Here is a 22,742-nt window from a genome sequence, read left to right as displayed (position 1 = left end):
ATGGGAGTCAAACAGGAGGTACTGGTCCGTGTGTGTGGGCTTCCGGTAAACTTCGATGTTGAGGTTGCCATTCTCTTCAATGTGCACAGCGCAGTCCAGGAAAGGCAAACAGTTGTCCTTTGTGTCTTCCCTGGTGAACTTGATGTTTTTATCCACAACGTTGATGTGCGCAGTGAAGGATTCCACTTCTTGTGTCTTGATTTTGACCCAGGTGTCGTCTACATATCTGTACCAGTGGCTGGGTACTCTTCCTTTGAAAGAGCCAAGAGCCTTCCTTTCCACTTCCTCCATGTAAAGGTTGGCTACAATAGGTGACACGGGGGAGCCCATGGCACAGCCATGTTTTTGTCTGTAATAGCCTTCGTTGTATTTGAAATATGTAGTGGTGAGGCAGAGGTCTAACAGTGTGCAAATCTGATCGGGTGTGAAGTTGGTCCTGTCCTCCAAGGAGTTGTCTTCTTGTAGTCGTTTTCTGACAGTCTCCACTGCCTCCGTGGTGGGTATGCACGTGAAGAAAGAGACTACATCAAAGGACACCATGGTTTCATCTGGATCCAGGGTAAGTTTCTGGACCTTGTCAGTGAAGTCGGTGGAGTTCTTGATGTGGTGTGGGGTGTTCCCCACGAGAGGAGCAAGGATGGTAGCAAGGTGTTTTGCAATGTTATAAGTGGCTGAGTTTATGCTACTGACTATGGGTCTGAGTGGGACAGCTACCTTGTGGATTTTTGGAAGTCCGTAAATGCAGGGTATGGCATCCCCTGGGTAAAGGCGGTGGTAAGTAAGGCGGTCAATGGTTTTGTCCTTTTCCAAGTCTTGAAGGCAAGCTATAACTTTCTTTTTGTAGCTGCTTGTGGGGTCTCGCTTTAAGGCTTCGTAGGTATTGTTGTCACTGAGGAGAGTAGTGATCTTTGCATGGTAATCTGTAGTGTTTAGGACCACGGTGCATCTTCCCTTATCCGCTGGTAAAACAGTGATGTTGTGGTCTTTGCTCAGGGAAGCGACAGCCTTCTTTTCCTGTATTGTGAGGTTGGACGGAGGGACTTTGGCACTGGAGAGGGTGGCTGAGACTTTCATCCTGATTTGCTCTGCTTCTGTCTGTGATAATTTATTAATCCGTATGGCAGATTCTGTGGCTGTGATGAGGTCCACTATGGGCAACTGTTGTGGAGAAATGGCAAAATTGAGACCTTTGGCTAATACTCTCTTTTCAGGTTCAGTGAGATTCCTGTCTGAAAAGTTCTTAACCCATTTCTCCTGACTGTCTTCAGGTGTGTTTTCTTCTATGGGTTGTGTAGGTTCAGATTCAGAATGAGGAGTGTGTGTTTTTGAAAGCAAGGTGTGAAATTTCCTGCGTTGTCTTTCTTTTCCTTTCGAGTGTTGGGCCCGCTGAGCCTTGTCCACAAACTTGTAAACCTCTTCTAAGATTGGAGAGGGTAGAAGGGTTTCCAGTTCCTGCAGAGTCTGGCTGATCTTGATCTGGAGGGCATCTATAGTGAAATGGACCTGTCTTATCCTTTCACTTAAAAGGTGATTTTGCGCTCTCTGTAGAATCAAGTCTGCTCTGTATCCCCTGACAGTGGATCCAAGGCGCAGGCTCTTAGGAACAACTCTGGTTTGTCTGCATCTTAGGTTGAAACGGATATGGTTCCTATAATCCGCTAGTTTCCTTGATTCCCTTTCATACTCTCGCACCAGTTGAAGGGTGTTCCTCCCAAAATGTACGGCAATATGTCTGTGAAGGTTCTCAGTCATCCAGGTCATCGTAGTCAAAGGAGCTTGCAAAGAAAAGCGTCTGGACTTCTTTAAGTTACTTGAAGACGTTTCACCTCTCATCCGAGAGGCTTCTTCAGGAACTGAAGTAACTTAACTTAAAGAAGTCCAGACGCTTTTCTTTGCAAGCTCCTTTGACTTGAAGGCTTTTGGTTTCTCCTCTGGTTTCATTGCCATGATTAAGACCCTCTATTGTGACATTGAAAGTGTTTTGAAGGTCAATGGTGGTTTAAGTGCTCCCTTTAATGTAAAGAGAGGAGTTCGACAAGGTTGTGCAATGTCAGGTATGTTGTACTCTTTAAGTATTGAACCTTTATTATGTCAAATTAGGGAGAACCTGCATGGGATAAAACTGAATGGCATTTCTTTACCTTTTCAACTTTCTGCATATGCGGATGATATTATTGTGGCTATAACGGGAGAGTCAGATGTACTTGTTTTAACACGACTTATTTAATGTTTTGGTAAAATTTCATCCTCTAAAGTTAATTGGAGTAAGAGTAATGCTTTGTTAGTAGGTTAATGGACAAGAGCAGGAGTTTTTTGAATGGGGATCAAAATGTTTTGTGGAGGCAGGTTACAGAATACACTGAAAAAAATAATCAGTGGGATAAACATAAAAAAATTATTGTAATCGGTTGCACGCAATTAAGTTATGTTTTGTCAACCTTATTTTTTCATGTTATTACTGCACACAAATTTTTTGTAACATGAACATGATTTTTTCATGTTGTTTGTATCCTTTTCATTCATGTCAAATATTTATAGAAACTACTTGTTTATCAGACATTAACTGGTTATGTAAAATGTAAAGAGTTCTTTTATGTTAATTGTATTTGACTACCATGTGTTAGATTGACAAGATCATTTTATTATATATATATTATGTAATACATATATATTATGTAATATATACATACATACACACACATATATATACACACACATACACACACTGTATGTACTGTATATTTTGCTTTCAATCAAACCAACAAGCAAAACATTTTTTAACAATGACCTGTATTTTTCAAAACAGTATACAATTGGAAGTTGTAACAGCAGTTCAGATTATACACGAGTTATCTGATTGCATCTCTTCCAAAATGTACCAAACACAAACAACTGCTGGGTCCTGAATTCAACATTCTAGGGCCTATGAAAATGTTAACGTTGAATTTTCTAGGAATACTGGCCCAAAGGTAAAAGGTGAGAATTCCTCGGGTAATTTTTTTTCTTTTTTTTAAATGTAAGAGCCGTAAGGCACTATGGCAACAGGAATGCAAATATTAAAATGTGAAGTAGAAAAGCTTGAAAATAACATTTTCACCCACAAACACAAAACCAAGAGCCCTAAAATGTGATTCGTTTTGGCTTCCTTCTATAAGTAAAACATCACAATAACTTATACTAACAAACAAAACAAAACAGTGGTTGGACATCACAACATAACCAAAATTACTGTAACCATGTCCAATGAACTTAAAAATTGTATGCCTTCTAAATAGCTGCTTCAATTACTTCAGGCTTTTGACCTGAGAGCAGTTACCAGCTTCAAAATGACTTTGGTGACAGCAATGGTGCAACGATCATTTTACAATTGAATGGGACTGAGTTGGCAATTACATGCAATGACACCTTGATTGAAAATTTTTGTGCAGAAGCAGAAAGTGTGGCACACTCAACCTCAATGTGATGAGAAATACAAACAAACCAAAAAAACAAGAAAAAAACACTAGAGTACAAACTATTCCTCAAAAGAGTATGGCTTGAAAAATGAACATTGAATGCTATAGTAATGATGGCCCCAAAGTTAAAAGTGAAAGTTGCTCCTACCAGTAAAAACCTATAAAATTGTGAGAAAAATCAGTTTCACTATATACTGTAATTTTACCAGTGTTGGCAAAAAAGAATCAATGGAACATATTCAGAGAGGTAGACATATTGCTTCCATGTCATAACTGTTCACTCGTACAGTCTGTTCTTGAGAACCTGGGCCTTCTTTGAAAGGCTGTTCCCTTCGAGCTCCATAACCAGTTTCTGGAATACCTCGAAGGTATACTTCAGTTCTGGTGGGTAGGTCAGGTTCAAAGTGTACATTAATCCAAATAGCATAGCAGCTGCTAGGGCACAGTTATCCAAATCCTGCAAGACTCTCTGGCCTTCAAGGACTATCCCAATGTCCTCAGGGCTGTCACTGGCATCTCTTGACTTTATGATGTAGATTCCCATGGTTGTTTCCTCAATAGATTGTTGGATAACTCCTTCATCTGTGGCCTGGAAAATACACATTCCCAAAATTAAATTCAACAGAACACTGGTCATTGCAAAGAAGCAGAATACTGTCAGAGAATGAAGAGGTGTTCAACTATGAACACCTCTCCATTCTCTGAAGAGGTGTTCAGAGAACACGTGGTCCTAATGCATGTAGAAGAAAAAAAAAGTAAAACACCTAAACATAATATCTTCTCTAACCCATATAGACAATTCTCTGTATCTCTTTCTCCCTTGGTTAAGGTGACGTTCAACCCATTTATTAGTAGATAACTACATTTTGCCATGGTTTAGAAAGGACGCTGAATAAAGCAGTATTTTTACAAAGTGACTGACACAAAACAAGCTTGTCGATTTAGTCTGGTTTTTGGTTATTATGTTAATTTTGTCAAAAGCAATAACCGTGGAGATACTAGCATCTGAACTGTGCTAAACTATGATCCAAAACAAAGACGTTAGCTGGATCCAAGTATTTCATAAATATTTTTTTTATAAACACTTCCAGGCCATACAGTATTTTGTCTAATAAATAAGGTGGCCCCAATATTTATTAAATATGTCCATTAAAAAGTGAAATTGTGGCATGTCAACATGTAGATAAAACAAGATTTCATAGCTAAATATAGTCTAATCATTTTCAGATATGTCTATTCATTTTAGAATAAAAAAAGACATGCCAGTGGTATCCCCCAGTCACCAGCAGATACACCTGTGGCACAATTTTGAAAATCATAGATCATTTTCAAAATCCGAGAGGTCAAGGTCACTGAGATTCAAAATCTTTTTAGTAGCTGCACCAATGGGATGAATTTGACAATCCTACATGACTTTGTTGTTCAGTTGTCCACGCGTCATTGTGGCAATAAAAGCCTTTTTCAGCCAAGTTTTGGGAGGGGGGGTTAGTTCATGAAGCAACCACATTTATTTTCAATAAAAATGACCTACTATAATAACACTTACCACATGTTCTGTCATTAAATTGCTGGGGTCTTCGTTGAGGTACACGCAGAGCCCCTTGATAATACATTCACGCACAAGATCAACATCATCCTGGCAAAGGGTGACAAGCAGCATTTTGTTAAAATTATTATTTTCTCTAAACTGTAGACACAAATTAAAATTCTTTCTTACCTGGGCCATGGGTTCCAGAATATTCTGCAGTCTTCTTCCTATCTGTCCTCCTCACTTTTTGAACACCTTTATAAATTTGTCAGATAGCACATCTATCTGTGAGAGAAATCGGGACTGCAGTGGCATGGTGGTAATGCGCTTAAACTCTGCATTTATCTAAAAAGAGAAGTTGACACATAAAAATACAGTCACGAACTCAAATGTAACAAGGTCACATTTACAAAAAGTTATATTTTTTCTCATATTACTGATTTTTAGCTATGCATCCCACTCACTTTTGTGGTGAAATGGACTGATTTTTATATAGTGCTTTTCTACTCTCCCACAGTACTCAAAGCGCTGTATACAACATGCCAGTTAATGTTGTAATAATATTATTTCGTTTGTTAGTGAAGATTTGCATATGTTATCTTACTTTCTGTAAATTTAATTTTGCTGAAAGATCAAATTAAATTATGTAACTAAGTATTACTGAAAGAGAATTTTGGTGGTAGGATACAGATGTGTAATATTCCAGTTATCAACATTGTACTTAGTTTTAAGTTTTTGGATTACGTTTGGGTTGCCACATGGAATGTGACAATATAATTATTTGAAATGTATTAACTTTTTCTTTACAGATATTTGGTGCTTTAAAGAAAGTAAGATAACATATGCAAATCTTCACTAACAAACAAAATAATATTATTACAACATTAACTTTATTACCACTACAGAACAGCACTAGAGAATTGCTCTGAAGTGACAACAATCTGCCTCTCAGCAGGGATAAGCACCAAATATCTGTAAAGAAAAAGTCAATACATTTCAAATAATTATATTGTCACAATGACCCAGAAAATACAATAAACTTACAATTTCTCTGGCACTAATGACTACTGCAGGCCCTTCATACCTCTTTTTTTTTGTAAAACATTTTTACTAACACCAGTTAACTAAATGCACACAAGTTTGTTGGAAAAGATGTTAACACGCATAATACTGTCCTGCAGCTTAAGCTAGCATTATCGTCAGTTAATTTGAGGAATAATTCTTATTTTCCATTATGTTGCTCAACAGCAGTATATATGAAAAACTACCTCGGTAAAAATTCACACATCTGATAGATTTTATCTTCATTTCCCCTCGAAAATTTGGTTTTAAGTTTAATTTACTTCGACAAAGTAGAGCTCTGCGCCAAACGTATGCCTCCCACGAAGAGAAGAAATGGCGGACACCACGGTCAATCTTCCCTCGCAGAACACACCCTATAGGGGCGGGGTTTCAACAGAAAACATAACTATTTTCGATTATTTTAATTGACTTATTTTAAAAGACTGAACAGTCTTTTAAAAACAAGTGAAAAGCGTGAGACTGAATTATGTTTAGATCAAAAATATAAATGATTCATGTAGAATATGTGAAGCGCATATTTGCAAATTTAACAACCTCACAATAGCATGAAGCTTACATTAGCTTGAAGCTAGAGGTTGTCCTTTTATTTAATTTTATTTCCTGGGCTTACAAACAGGACACGCAACATTTAGATAACTATTACACTGAATCTTAAGTCTGTATTTAGTGTTCTCGCTGCTGGCTGCAGAAGCTACATCAGCCTATCAGCATGTTTATAGCAGCTGTGGCTATGTGCTGGTAATGTCACCGCTGACACACTATCAGCAGAGCAGCCATATTAATAATAATAAAAACAGATTTTAGAAGAATAAATTGAACTAAAGCTACAGAAAAGCAAACATCCCATAAATATGACCTTACATGAGCACGAATTTACTTTATTTTGTGGCAGAAGACAGTCGTATCCCTGCCCTATTAGCTTGTTTAATGGTTGAGCCACTGCATTTACCACCACTTAGTACAGACACTGATGCAACTTTGTAATACTCAGTAAATTTAGGCTGAAAAAATATATAAACAATCTTATTTCCCATTATATTTGATTATTACTAATTTATTTATCACATAATTTCGTTTAACATTAGCTAACTGGAGCCTTACGTTGGCCTTTCATGGTTTTTGATAAACAACCCACATACCAGAAAAATAACATTACACCAGTAAAAGTCAACATATCTAAAGGGTCTACACTCTTTCTCACTGGTGTTTTAGCTTTAAATTCTTATTTACCTTCAAGTAAAGGACTCCAGACGGTTTCCAGTTTCCAAAGCGAGAGACAAAAATGGCGGACGGTGCAGGCGATTTTTCCTCCTGAACATTTCCAGGGGGTGGAGCTTCAGGAGAAAATATCACTGATTTGTTTCTTTCCAACATGATTTAGTCTAATACACTGAACATCCTTAAAGAATATGTGAAAATGAAAAGACTAAATTATGTTGAGATGAGAAATTGAAATTAGTCAAGCTGGATATATGAAATCCTTATATGCAAATTCAACAACCAGCCTATTGCATTTTTTTCAGTGTACTTATTTTCTAAAGTTGGTAATTTGGGGTTTGGTAAGACTTTGTTTGTTTTTGATCACTCAAGGTATGGTGTAAAGTGTTTGTCACCTTTCTATGTTAGTGTGCTAAAGGCTTGGGGGCTGATGGAAACAGAACGACGTGGGAAGTCTACATCTTTGCATTGGCTTTTAATCGAACCTATTCTCAAAGGGTCTCGTTTGGGTTCATCCTGGGATGATGCGGCATTGATGTTGGAGCTACTGAAGAGAAGGGGAGTTACAACGGTAAGGCTTTTGCTTGAACTTGCTGGAGCCAAAATGGAGGATGCTGTGTCCTTGGCAAGAAAATTTGAGGTTCGCTCTCTCCGAATTGTGGGCTTGATGTTGACAAGATTCAAGCAGGCACTCTCAGATGATGATAAAAGACTTTTAAATGGCTGGTCTAATGGACTTTTGATTCGTGATAAAACAGACAGTTTCTTTGGCCTGTGCTTTAGACCACAGCTCAAGGACTTTGAAAGCCCTGGTCCTTATTTGGAGAAGGAGAAGTACCGCTGGACACCACTGGATTTGGTGACTGGGAAGGTGTTGTATAAAAGCTGTATTAAGGCAATAAACAAAACAAAGTTAAATGGTAAAACTGATACGCCTTGGAGAGAACATTTTAAGGTTGGTTTTGATCTGGGCCCTGTATGGGGGTTGCTGTACAAGCCACCATTGACCAAGAACGCTGGTGATTTACAGTGGCGGATTTTACATGGTATCATTGCGGTAAATGCTTTTGTATCCATCATTAAGCCTCGGTTTTCAGATGCATGTCCTTTTTGTTCAATGAGAGAAACTATTTTTCATTGTTTTGTACAGTGTTTCAGATTGATTTATTTTCGGTACTTAATGGTATTTGGGAATCCTTTGGAGAAGTTTTTACACAACAGTGTTTTGTTTTTGGGTTTTCATATGACAAAGGGAAGAAGACTAAGGGATGATTGCTGATTTTTTTCTTGGGCCAAGCAAAGTTGGCAATTTACTCGAGTAAAAAGTATAAGATTGATAATGGACGAAATACTGATTGTGTTGACCTCTTCAAAAGTATGTCGAGAGCAAGAGTGATGTTAGAGTATAAATATTATTTCAATATGGATGGACTGGGTGTTTTTCGAAATCTTTGGGATTATAAAGGTAGTCTGTTTACTTTAAATAACTCTGAACTTATGTTTAGCAATGTGTTGGTTTGAGCTGACTGTTTGTATAGTTCACTATTAAGTGAATAAATGTGTTTTTAAAAATCAATCTTTCTTTCTTTCTTTTTTTCTTGTCGGAGGTCAACAGCGCTGCAAACAATGATAGACTAGTGCGTAATAAGCAAGTGAATACTGCAGAAAACAGCTTTGAGATGGGAAACTGTTGTTGAAGTACACTGAGAAAGATCTGTGCAGGAAGAGTGATTTTATTTTGATGGAAGAAAAAAAGCCAAAGTCAGAGGGAATTAATGATGATATTTATCAAATCCAAAGCGTAAATGTACATTTTTCTTTGTCTAAAATAAATCAATGCACTAAAATACATCATCCCCATGACCCAGTCACTTACCTCGTCCACTGCGTGATTGCCTCTCTGTTGCATAAGCTAAACATCTAGCTAGCTAGCTCATCATGTCTCAGTCTAAACTGTACACTCAACAATACAGAAGAGAGTGAGAATCAAACCCTGAATTTAAGGGCCGGTTTAAGCCGTTACGTTTATGATTTAAAAAACTGACTCTGCAAAATACGAGGCCACCATGGCATTACCTATCGCTGAACACTGTTCCATGCTGGCATGTGATCATGTTGGAGAGGTGGATTCTTGTATCACATGTATCCCTATATAACTATATACACCATATATCTATCTGTACTGAACATATATACTGTAATTTTCACGTAGAGTCTTAGGCACAAGATGTTTTGCACACACACACACAATAAACGTTTTTCATGCAGCACATTTAAAAAACATATCTCTTAAAAATAGTAACATGGTAACAGAGATACAACACAATGAAAACACTGTCATGTACACACACACACTATAACGTAACAGGGGTGTTTATTTTTATGTAAAGCAATTAACCCATATATTTGATGTAGTTAGGTCAAGTATTATTCACATGTATATAAGAGTGTCACAAAAACTATGCTATTTGCTGTACTAATGTGTGACCTTTGACCATGTTGTGAGCTATTGTCAGAAGGCAAAGCAAAGGGTTAACCTAAGGGTGCCACTTTGGGCAGGGCCCTCAACCAGAGGGTACTTGACCCTGCACCTGCTGTTTTTGGGCGCGTGGGATAGTTACTCAGCAGCAGGAGGTGGGACTACTGGAACCTTTAAAAGGGGACCTGGGAAAACCCTCTGGGCATGCGTGTGCTTACGGCAAACACCCTAGGGGAGCTTTGCTTTTCCTTCTGTTTTGCTGAGCTGCACTGTTCAATAAAACAGCTGGCATAGAACTTTGCTCCTCCCCTCTGATTTTTGTGTTTTTGACTTTAATTGGAATTGGTGAAATCCACCTACTTCTAATCTGAAGAATTACTCTCACTTGCAACCACCATTTATGTACTCCACTGCTGCTACCTATTTCAAAATGCACAGGACAAAGTGCACAGAAATGATTAATGGTGTTCTGGCACCATACTTTCTGAAAAACTTGGTTGCAGATGTGGGTGATCAGCGTTTCAGCCTCCTCCTCGATGAGTCCACAGATATAAGTGTTTCTACGTACCTGGGGGTTGTCATAAGGTATTTTAGTGACACCAAGCAGGCAATTGTATCCACTTTTTTAGGGCTTGTTCAGTTGGAGGGAGGAGATGCCAGAGCTATAGCTCGTACTGTTGTGGCTTTCCTTGAGAAGTGGAGTCTTAAAAAAAAAAACTGACAGACAATGCACCTGTGATGACAGGGATTAACAATGGGGTCCATAAAGGGCTGAAGGAGGAGTATGGCCTCAAAATTCTTGTTCTTATTCGCTGTGAATGCCGCTCTCTGCAGCTTGCTGTAAGTCATGCTTCCAATGATGCCATCCCCGTAGTGTGGAGTACTTGGTACGAGAGAATTATTAATGGTTTTCAGTGTCTCCAAAGCGCAGGGAGGCCTATAAGGCCATTTATGAGACCATCAACTGTGGGGAAAAACCCTTACAGATAACCATTGAACCTGTGGTTTCAGGAAGTTTTGGACCAGTGGGATGAGCTTAGGCAGCATTTTGCGGTCACCAAGTCCAGTGAACACTGCTACATGGCTAAAGTTTTATACTCCATGTTCAATGATCCTCAAAATATCTTATATATGACTTTTGTAAAGTCAGTGCTGGGAAAGGTACAAACCGCCATCAAGGCTTTTGAAGGAGAACAGGTAGATCTTCTTAAACTTCTTTACAGCTTGGTTACCCTCATCAGGTCTGTGAGCAGCAGGGTGCTGAATCCACTGGCACATGTTGATGTATTCAAAGAGCCAATAGAAGGATAAATCAGTTCCAAACTATACCTTTGTTACCTTTTTGAGTCAAAAGCAGCTCAGTTGCACCTTGACCCTGAGGATGAAAAAAATGTCAGAAAGCGGTGCGTAGCCTTCACCGTATCCCTCACTAATGAGTTGAGGTTGAGACTGCCGAATAACATTGTAACATTGCAGTACATGTCCGTTTTCAATGTGAAATAGAAAAGCAGAGAAATAGAAAAAAATGCTAAACTCCTTGGCTTCTCCCCTGAAGCAATAGATAAGATTGTCCACCAATGGTGTACCATCCATCTTAGTAAATGGAATGAGACAAAAAACACAATGGGCTTCTGGAGTGAGATTTGGAAGTACAGGGATGCAGCTGATATCAACACGTTTCAAGAACTTGTCATGGCTGCTGTGTCTGTGTTGTCGTCAAAGGAGCTTGCAAAGAAAAGCGTCTGGACTTCTTTAAGTTACTTGAAGACATTTCACCTCTCATCCGAGAAGCTTCTTCAGTTCTAAGGTCAAATGGTGTCCTTGCCACAGTCAAATGCTGAAATTGAGAGTGTATTCAGCCAGATGAGTGTGGTAAAAAGCAAACTTAGAATATGGATGTCCTTGCGAAACCTTAACTCCATCCTGTACATCCGATATGGACTGAAGCTGTCTGATGTTTTGCAGCTTTTTGGCACATCAGCTGCTTACTCATTCAAGTCAAGTGCTACAGTCGCCGAACCTGCCAATGAGAATCTGTTATGGTTGACATGGAGGACTCACACACAGCATTCCGAGGTTAGATGCACACAAAAGAATTTATTTACAAAGTCCAAAGGGTGTATATACAAAAAGGAGCGGGGCAGTGCTATATACAAAAGGTGAGGGGACAGGGCTTCAGGGAAATCCAGGGGAAAGCTCTTGTTTCTCTCCAAACAATCCACACATGAAACCAGTCTTTCCCTCCCGAAGAACAGTAGTCGCTCCCTGGCTTAAATGCTGGCCACACTAACGAGGCTCAGGTGTTTCTTCTTCCGAGGGGTGTGGACCAAGGGCGTGCACCCGCAATGAGTCTGTGAAGGTTCTCAGTCATCCAGGTCATTGTAGTCTAATGAACTTGGAAAGAAAAGCATCTGGACTTCTTTAAGTTGCTTGAAGACGTTTCACCTCTCATCTTCAGTTCTGAAGAACTGAAGAAGCTTCTTGGATTCGCTAACGCTTTTGGCTAAAGAAGTCATTTGTACTGTTATTGTGTATTTGTTCTTGTTTATGATTTCTAAAAGTATTTCACGTTGTTTTCTCAGTTTTACCCTACTTCAACTGGCCTAAGTAAAGGGAGTGAAGTCAAACCCTCTTGTCTGCGTGTTCATTTTGAAGAGGAGTAGTCTGAATGTCGACTCTAGCAAGGCGTTAGAGGCATGGGACATTACACTCATAATTAATAATAATAATAATAATGGATTGGATTTATATAGCGCTTTTCAAGGCACCCAGAGCGCTTTACAATTCCACTATTCATTCACTCTCACATTCACACACTGGTGGAGGCAGCTACAGTTGTAGCCACAGCTGCCCTGGGGCAGACTGACAGAAGCGAGGCTGCCATATCGCGCCCTTCTGACCATCACCAGTAGGTGGTAGGTGAAGTGTCTTGCCCAAGGACACAACGACCAAGATTGTCCGAGCTGGGGCTCGAACCAGAAACCTTCCTCTTCAGCCACGATCGCCCAAATATTACATATTTTAGTTCCATTAAAAATTAGTATTTTGATTTTATGTTCTGAATAGCCTTTATAATAAATATTGGGGCGACCGTGGCTCAGGGGGTTGGGAAGCGTATCTGTAACCGGAAGGACGCCGGTTCGATCCCCGGGCTCTCTGTCCTGGTCGTTGTGTCCTTGGGCAAGACACTTTACCCTACCGCCTACTGGTGTTGGCCAGAGGGGCCGATGACGCGATATGGCAGCCTCGCTTCTGTCAGTCTGCCCCAGGGCAGCTGTGGCTACAACCGTAGCTTGCCTCCACCAGTGTGTGAATGTGAGAGTGAAAGCGCTTTGGGTGCCTTGAAAAGCTATATAAATCCAATCCATTATTATTATTATAATATGTATGTAGTCCATACTGGGATAGGCTCCACCCATGTACTCCATAGGTGGAGCCTATCCCAGCTGTTGGTGTAGATTGTAGCTTAAGGTTTATATTGTTAAATGGTAATTATGAGACAATGTGTTTCAGGTCATTTTACAGACTGAGATGAAAGGTGTTATGAGTAGTATAATGAGTTATTTTCTCCCTGGAGTAATTAAGTAATGTACTGCATTACTTTTAATAAAAGTGTTCTGTGTGATATGTGTAATACATTTCTTTTTGAGTAATGACCAAACACTGATCACAACAAAGACAAAATACATCCAACATGCACAAACATTTGACCACCAATCATGCAATTAATTTGCAGAAATGTAATGTCTTCGATATGCTGCTTAGTGATGGTGGTAACTCTAAAAAACTGAACTAGTGAGATCCCAATGAAAATCAATTAGAGATCTGATAATGAATCTAATCGATAAGTAATATCGATAATGGAATTGGAATTTCTAAATTCTTATCAATTTCCATACCTAATGTTCGCTTTAATTCATTTATTTACAGGGTTTATTTTAAGGCAGTCATAGAATACCACAGAGGACAACAAGACATGCAGTATTTTTTGATACAGCCAATTAAAAATAATGATCTTGGAATAATATTTCAAGCCACTCTGGAAACACCCACCATGGTGAAAATGGAAAACCTTGATTAGGATTCACCTGTAGCCGTCACCTCATCTGCTCGGCAACATAACAAAAGTGTCACAGCAGGTTTCATTATGTGATTATTTCTGGGAGTACAGCAATTTTTTCCATAGCTAAAGTTTTAGATTTTCCTGCTTATGGAGCTCAACCAACCTACTTCTTCAGCTCTGAATAACAGGAGCAAATAACAGGAAAACTGCCATGAACAGATACTAATAGAATTTTCACAGTGAGGTAAGAAAGATCTTACAAGAAATATTTACAGCAGTGTCTAAGTGAAAACGCATATCCTTATTCCAGGTCATATCTGTGCTACAGACTTTCATGGCATGTTCTCATAGAATAAAATAGCTGAGATTTCATTGGCTGACTGACTGACGTCAGGAACTCACTGGCTGGTGCCCAGCTCTGTCTGTTGATGGTGCTCAGCTAAAAGCTTTTCTTCAACCTAAGTTTAATGTACTGCAGTCATAACACACTCCACAGCTTGTAATTTGCTGTAAGTGGAGTCTATGGAGCCTCTGTATCATGTATAAATAATGAAACTGTATCTTTAATTTGTAACTAACTTAAGGATGTATTTCATTTATAGACCCTCTTGTTAAAATTATAACAAATTACTTTTTATAGAAATCAATAAAATACATAAAAGATGGTATTTAAATTAGTACACACCAATCAGGCAGAACATTATTCTAGCCATGACCCATCAAGGCATGGACTCCACTAGACCCCTGAAGGTGTGGTATCTGGCAACAAGATGTTGCCACCAGATCCCATAAGTTGTGCCACTTATGGCACATCCCACCGATGTTCGATTGGAGTGACATCTAGGGAATTTGGAGGCCAAGTCAACACTTCAATCTCATTATGCTCCTCGAAAAATTGGGCACACTATCCTGCTGACAGAGGCCATCAGGGGAATACCACTTCCCTAAAAGGATGCACATGGTCTGCAACAACAGTTAGGAAGATAGTAGTCCACATCAGGCACGTGCAGAGGGGGGGGCTAGAGGGGTTTGAGCACCCGCCCCTTTCCTGATGGGTGCCCAAAGTGCCCTTTTGTTGAGGCAACTTTTTTAAAACAAAGATTTTTTTTTTTAATGTGTGTGTGCGTGCGGAGTCCTATCTGTGCCCCTCAACAATAATATTTAACTATTAATCACAGTTTTGCTAAATAAAAGGATCTGGCTTGCATCAGTCACATGATCACATTTAACCAATGATCGCCCTTGACGGCAGAACGCGCTGGTTACGAGCCGGGAACGAGCTCACAAAGAGCACGCGCATTTTTTGTAGTCCGGAGCTGTAGGAGAAACACAAATTAACTCAGAGACACAGACTGATGTGACAAAACCAGTAAGTCGGTGTACAGCGTACACTGTAGTGTATAGCACACAGGAGTATTAACTTATTACGTACACGTTGGTAAGTTGTCTTGTTACAACTGATGAACTGAAACAAATGAGCGTGCTGTGTGTGCAACAGCGCGACAAACATTACCTGTCCTTTTATTAACTGCACAAGTAGTGCTGGTGGTCATAGCTGCTGGCTACCTGTGTAAGGCTGTCATGGGTCTGTAGCTCTGTCACCGTTTTAGGGAACATATTTAGTTTTTAAGTATTTAGAACATATTTAGTTTTAAAGTAAGTTACAAGGCTTTTCCTGCATTTCTGGAGGGAATATATTTTACTAAAAAACGGTCTAATATGCATGTCCACATAATTATGCATTATTATAATTATAATATATTAAAAAACACACACTGTATTTTAAAGAACATATATTAGAGTTATATTTTAAATAAGACAAAATTTGGATTTTACAGCAGTAAAATGATTGCATCTCTACAGTTTGAAAATGTAATAAGCTTTGCCCTGCACAGAGTGGATAGTGAAACAAATGGAATCATCATAAATACATTATTTCATATTTATCACTGCCCCCTCCTCATTGCTTTATTATTGTAGCTCTAGTAATAAATAATAATGTAAGGATTCTGGATCAGCACCATGATGCCCATAGTATATACAGTATTCTGAAGAAGGTCTAAAATGTCATTGTGTGTGCGTGCATGTGTGTGTTTTATTTAGATGGATTTTTTAAAATTATTACTCATGATATAACATTGTCCAGACATGGCTGGTAAGGACATGAGGAGGGAACAGTAGGAGCTGTGTGAGGCTACTAAAGGCAGTGCTATAACATTTTTCTGTCATCATTTTATTATAGATTAAGTGCAAGAGTTGTTAGGTGTGGATAATTAGATTATAGTTTATTGCAATAGCAAGTTGTGCCTTGTTCTCAGATAGACAGCAAGTGGAGAGTGATATATGAGATGATGGGATGGAAGGAAGAAGAGAAGCAAAGAGTGATTCACAGGCAGAGCCTAAATTATTTCTCACAGTTTTTGTTGCCTTATGGTTCCAAGCGCTGTCACCAATCTTTGCATTTTGTTATTATCTCATGACACTTGTTTAATCAGCTACCATCTCTCCTATGGACTTTTTACTGTCTACAGTCTCAGATCAACACAGCCCTGCCCTCCAGCACTATCAGCAGCAACCCCTCTACAGCAACATTGTACCCATCAGGTAAAACATCGGCTACGTTTGCTTTGCCTTGTTGCCCATATTAGATTCTTGATGAATGTGTGTTGTTGTTATTCAGCCTGGATTAATGTGTCTCTTTTTAACTTTGAGCACCCGCCCCTTTAAACCTCTCTGCACAGCCCTGGTCCACATAGATAGTAAAACACAAGGTTTCCCAGCAGAACATTGCCTAAAGCATCACACTGCATCCGCCAAGCTTACCTTCTTCCCATAGTGCATCCAGGTACTATACACACACAACCAGCCATCAACATAACACAAACATGCAAACAATGTGATGCCCCTGCTTACATTTCTGATCTTTTAGAACCCCACGCTCCCTCTCGCAGCCTGAGATCTTCTAATCAAAGGCTGTTGGTAGTCCCTCGAACATATTTTAAAACCAGAGGTGATAGATCTTTTAGAGCGGTGGCCCCCAGGTTGTGGAATGCTCTCCCTCCATCATTACGTTGCCTTGATTGTATTTATTCTTTTAAAAAGCAACTTAAGACTCATTTATTTAGATTGGCTTTTAATTAGATTTGTGCTGTGTTTTATTATTAATGTATTTTATGTATTTCTGTTTTATATTACTGTGAAGTACTTTGTGGTTTTTATCCTGTGAAAAGTGCTATATAAATAAATTGATTTGATTTGATTTGAACATCAACCGCGCCACCATTGCTCTGTGGTTCAGTTTTGATGATTTTGCCTTGAACGACAGGGGTGACTTAAAATGGTGTGGTACACAGACTGTACCGAAAATGAGAAAATGCAGCCAATGTTAAGAAAAATATAGAGAAATGGGAGTGGGTTCAATACTTTTGCATAGATAGATATTCCTGGGCAGTCTTTATCCTTCGAGCTCGGGTTCTCTACCAGAGGCTTGGGAATACCTCACCTCCCGGGTGACGTATTTCAGGCATGGAGGAGATCCCGGGGCAGACCCAGGACTCACCGGAGAGGTTATATCTCTTTGCTGGCTTGGAAACGACTCAGAGAAAAATGGATGGATCTATTATTACATATAATATAATATTCTAAGTATTATATTAAGTATTATAAATCTACTTTATGGATCTACTTTAGTGTTTCTAATGGTAAAGTTTCTTTCTGTTAATCAGTATGGCTGCGGTTCTTTCTTTTGAGTGTGGTCATGTTTAAACTAACTGGTACAGTTTTGGGTGTTCACTAAAGGTGTGCATGTGTGTGTCTGACATTTCTAGCTGTACTGTTTCTACAATTGTGGTCAAAAGTGTACATACACTCATCTGAATGAATTTATTTCCATGATGGAATTAACATGAGCATGAATCTTTAATGACTCAAAAGAATTGGGTGCATAATTTACTTTATTTTGGATATTCTCTGATCCACACAGGGTTTACTGTAGCCCTACTGATTTCTCATTAGTGATCATGGTTTACTACAACTATCTTTGCCAGCATAAAAATAACTTATTTCACACTGGATTCACCAATAATCAGAACAATGGGAAATGAAAGGAACTCAGTGAAGGTGAAAGGAGAATAATAGATTCAACTTGACTTAAAGTCAGTAATTGATGTCTAAAACTTTGAAACAACTGGCTGTTCTGTCCAAGCTGTTGTGATTTGGACAATGATCCAAAACACACATCAAAACTTGTTTTGGGATGGATAAAGCAGACTAACATTAAGCTATTGGAATGGCCTTACCATGCCCTGATCTCAACCCCAGTGAAAATATGTGGACTATGCTTTAAAGCTAAATCCGTGCAAGGATATAAACCATTTAACCCATGAAAACTACTGTAACTCTTGAACCAATCGAAAAATTCCACCGGTTCCTGCAAGCAGTGACTCTGAGCTTTTCAGTGAGATTAGGGTCATTACAGTAATCCCAGGCAATGCACCACATCCAAATCTTGGTAAATAACCCCCAAAACAACACAGAAAACAGTGGGGAAAAAACAGTAAAAACCATGGTTAAAGAAATAAAATAAAATAAATGAAATGCACTCTAAAATGTTTGTTTTCTGTACACTGTAAGAAATGTACGTAAAAATTACCCTAAATAACTGTAAAATGGCAATGGTAAATTACCATTAAATCCAAAAGAGTAAATGATTGTAATATCTACATTAAATTTCTGTATATTGACAAACCGTGATTTGCTTTTATTTTTACACTGCTAATATGTTGAAAATATATTAATTTACAGTAATATGGCACATTGTCTGTGAAAAAAACAACAGGAAAAATCTGTACCATTATCTACAATTAATCACCCTACAATTTACACAATACAAAACAATTCTGTATGAATAACAATCTTTCCTACTTTTTGCATTTGAATTTACAATTTACAACCGTGCTTTTACTTTTAACAAAATGTCAAAACATTGTTAGAATTATTGTGAAAGTTACGGTGAATTTTTTTTTAATATTAACAATCTCAGACTGTTTGATAAAACAATATATCTTAATACTATATATGAGCAATTACTAAAAATTAAAAAAAATGTGTTTATTTCTTTAAGTTCTACAGTCTCACCAAGTATATAAGACAGCTATTTACAATGAAAAAAAATATTTTGTGGCATAATTAATGGCAAAAGGCCATTTTCTATTGTAGAACCAATTACCCTAAAAATAACACCGTCTGTGTGCTTTTACAGTGTTTTTTTGTAACCCTTTAATGCACATCATGAGTCACAAGTGATTGTGTTTTAATCTTCCTTATCATTGCAAAAAAGTTACATTCAAATTTAGAATCTCAGGGATTCATCAGTTAACTTCGTTTTATCATTAAACATAATTTTTCTTATTAGTTAATTGCTTACTCCTCTCCTCGAACTTCCACCATTCATGTCTATCCGTTTATGACCACTGTGTACCCATCTTCTGATGACTACTTCCAGAAGGATGATGCACCATATCACGAAACTGTGATCATGTTAAACTGGGTTCTTAAACATCACAATGACTTTACTGAACTCCACCAACCTCCACATTCACCAGATCCCAAACCAAGGGCACCTTTGGGATGTGGTGGAACAGGAGATTTAAATTGTGGATTTACCACTGTTCAATCTGTTTGAGTGTGATACCACCTGCTGAAATTAAAATTAATTGATAAATATGAAATACCAAAAAAATAATGAAATAATGTTAATAAAATAATTGGTGTAGCTTGCAGGGTCAAGAGCAGTCAAAGAATGTATTACAAAAGCTGTAACAATCAGTTTCTTTAAAAAGTCTCATTTATATGCACATTTTGGAGACATTGCATCACGTGTCTAAACCGTTACCTCTATATTAAAAAAAAAAAAAAAAACTTAGACGAGAAGGGTACTATTATTGTCACAGAGAGACAGGCTTTGCCTTCAGTCCTGTTTAGTTTTCTGGAAAGTTCATGCTAATGCAGCAAGTAAAGCAAGATTTTAGCTAGCTTTACTGTGAAACTAACACCTGTTTAATTTACCAGGAGCAACTAAAGACAATGTTCCTTTTTGATTTATTTAGGGTTATGTATTTCATTGCAAAGTGCTTCTGCCATCCTGAGCATTGTAGAGGAAATTTAAAAAAAAATACATGAGTTGGGTCAGTCATATACTCTGAATAAGCTCACTACACTCCTAAAAACTGAAACAACATTATCTGATGAGCTTTGTACGGTGGTCAAAGTATCCAGGCTGTTTTCTGCATGTCATAAAGGGCCAGTGATTACAACATACTCCAGAACACAGTTCTTCATACACATGTTGAACTATGTGGAGCCCAAGAAAATTTTTATAGGACAAAGTGAGAATAGAACAGATCAGTTTGCATACTATGTACCTCTAAGAGAGACTTTGAAATATTTGTTAGACTGTGATTTGAGGCAGAGATGTGTAACAGGTGAGCAATCAGCTCAGTCTTCATCAGATGTACTGTGTGACCTTAGTGATGGTAAGATATTCAAAAGTAGTACTTTCTGAACAATATTTGATATTTTTCTATTGTAGAAAGAATGCCACGGGTGTGTTTAGGTGTTATATCTGCCAAAGGTGGCTGCTTTAATGAGTCAAAGGTGTAGAATACATTTTGGTCTATAAATTGATTCCATGATTTTTTTTTAACTCCAATTGCTTTTTGTACCAAGAGTTTCTTTTTCATTCCGGATTTTCTAATGCTTGTTTTAATCATTACCATGGTAATACATTTCTGCTTATTACACAGAAACTGGTCTTTCCAGGTAGTCATCACTATTGTTTATGTTTGTTTAAAAAGGTTATTAAAATGGTTATCACAATGTTATTAAATAGAAACAGGCGGTTTGGCTTTTTGCAGCTCTGTTTCCTGTTTATTACATAGAAAACACAGGTATTTCCATTTAATAATCCAGGGTATACACTTTTAAGCAAAGCAGGAAACTAAGGATTATAATATAGTAATACTATCCAAATATGATAAAACATCAGCCAATATTACCTTATTATTATGAGGTAAGTCTAAAAAGATGTGAAAATTCAAACACAGACTTAACCTGCTAGCAATAAGAAGGTTATCATATTGTTACCAAGGTATTATATAAATCAGGTGATTAAGCAGAGCTTTGGATGAAGCATGTGAAAGCAATAGTATGTAAAGGTTTGCATTTAAATGTGTTACACACAATAATAACCACTTGTAATGTGAAAACACCACTGTGCATATCACCAGGAATAGGAAGTGTCACAATACTCCTGTGATCCAATAGCATCAAATGTGGTAAGATGATACCTGAGAGAAGATGTAAAAGCTAAGGCAACTTTTCCATTATACCGATATGTATTTCTTTACCTGTTAATGAATTTGGGAGTATGTTTCTCCAGTAGTGAATTTAGATCTCATTCTATAGTTTGTTCTATTCTCTGTAAGACTCCTCTCTGGGAAGCGACAGACACTGGTAATGCAAAATAATCTACCAATCTACACTGTAATTACACAGCTGGAATGAGGTCTTTACTGCTTGCCTCAAATAAGGCTTAAGTTCCCCCGAGTCACAGTGAGAGATGTGCATAAAGGTGCAGTGAGAGTCACTACAGAGGAAACCTGGATTTAAATCATTGCAAAACCTGTAATATGTTCCTGGAAGTGATTGTGCCCACTTTATTTCTGTTCAAAAGTTAAGAGACACTTATTCCATTAACAAACATTATTAAAAGAGATAACCCAAACATTTGTCCCCTTTTCCTCCCCAAGAAGTGTTGTAAAGCTGTTAAATGTAAATCTGCACACTATTCGGCCCCATCCTATGTTCTGATATTACATCAGTAAACAAAGGTTGGGTGACTCATTATTGCCTCAGAAGGACTCTGCATGTTTATATCAAATGCATGCTTTTGGCACCACATTACCTGAAGCTCAAACCCACTTGGGTTATTGCAGCAGAACAGTGATCCAAAACACAACAGAAACTAGACCACTCCAAAACCATTTTTTTGCCTTTCAAAGTCCTGAGCTAAATCCAGTTGAGCGCACCATTGTTTTTCTTGTGACATTACCAATAAGTTTGATGTGTCACATGGCCCTCTTCCTATTGAAAAAACAAAAGTTGTATCCAAGATTGCCCGACTTCTAAATGGCCACCATGGTCACCACCCATCTTGAGGAGTTTGCCCCCTCATATATACTAATGTGCCACAAACAGGACTTTAATATCACCAACCATTCCCATGTTATTACGGTGTATCCATATAAATGGCCCACCCTGTATATTTACGGTGGCCCCTAGAGACAAAGTACATACAAACTTCAAAACACGTCCGAACTCTGAAGCACATACAAACCCCGGAACACGTACAAACCCCGAAGCACGTACAAACCCCGAAGCACGTAAAAACTCAGAAGTACGTAAAAACACGTACAAAAGACAAAAGTGCTCCAGGATGCTGGGCGCAGTGTTGGACTTTTGTTACCTAGTGGCTACACAAGCCAGCAAGTACCAATGACCGGATTTGGTGTGTGGTAATAACAGGTAAATGAACACTTTTTTGAATTATTTGAATATATATGAGTGCTTGTGTATAAATACACAAACAATACACATATGCTTTCAATTGTGTAATTTAAGTGATCTAGGTAGCTCTGTTTTGGAAGTTCAGTTAACGCTAGAAATGTGTTTTGGAGTTTGTACGTGCTTTGTCTCTAGGGGCCACCGCATATATTTATATATAAACATATATAAATAAATCCACTTTTTTTTTTTACACTAGTAATTCCTTTTGTGCATAATTTTATATTATTGTTAATAATAAATTAAAGCAACCAAACAACCTAAAGAGCCGGTTCGGAGCCGAAAGAGCCGGCT

At 38.1% G+C, this 22,742-nt stretch overlaps 1 protein-coding gene across 1 annotated transcript; it reads right to left on the bottom strand.

Annotated features, from left to right (window-relative positions):
- Positions 1-3,470: 3,470 nt before the first annotated feature.
- Positions 3,471-5,149, bottom strand: LOC148096848 (uncharacterized). The gene is made up of 2 exons (XM_087835211.1): positions 5,002-5,149; positions 3,471-4,044 (listed from the first exon to the last, which is right to left on the bottom strand). The coding sequence occupies exons 1-2, from the start codon at positions 5,113-5,115 to the stop codon at positions 3,733-3,735; spliced, it is 426 nt and encodes a 141-aa protein (XP_087691337.1). The 5' UTR covers positions 5,116-5,149; the 3' UTR covers positions 3,471-3,732.
- Positions 5,150-22,742: the final 17,593 nt, after the last annotated feature.

Source organism: Neolamprologus brichardi, chromosome 22 (genome assembly GCF_056152115.1).
Source record: "Neolamprologus brichardi isolate AB-2024 chromosome 22, ASM5615211v1, whole genome shotgun sequence".
NCBI classification, from domain to species: domain Eukaryota; kingdom Metazoa; phylum Chordata; class Actinopteri; order Cichliformes; family Cichlidae; genus Neolamprologus; species Neolamprologus brichardi.
This window is presented reverse-complemented; position numbering and strand designations above follow the sequence as displayed.

Bases quoted from the DNA above. Each gene is read 5' to 3' on its own strand.
- LOC148096848 (XM_087835211.1), bottom strand. From the start codon at position 5,115: ATGCTGCTTGTCACCCTTTGCCAGGATGATGTTGATCTTGTGCGTGAA. The intron at 4,045-5,001 runs GTAAGTGTTATT...TGTATTTTCCAG, and splicing joins ATTTAATGACAGAACATGTG to GCCACAGATGAAGGAGTTAT.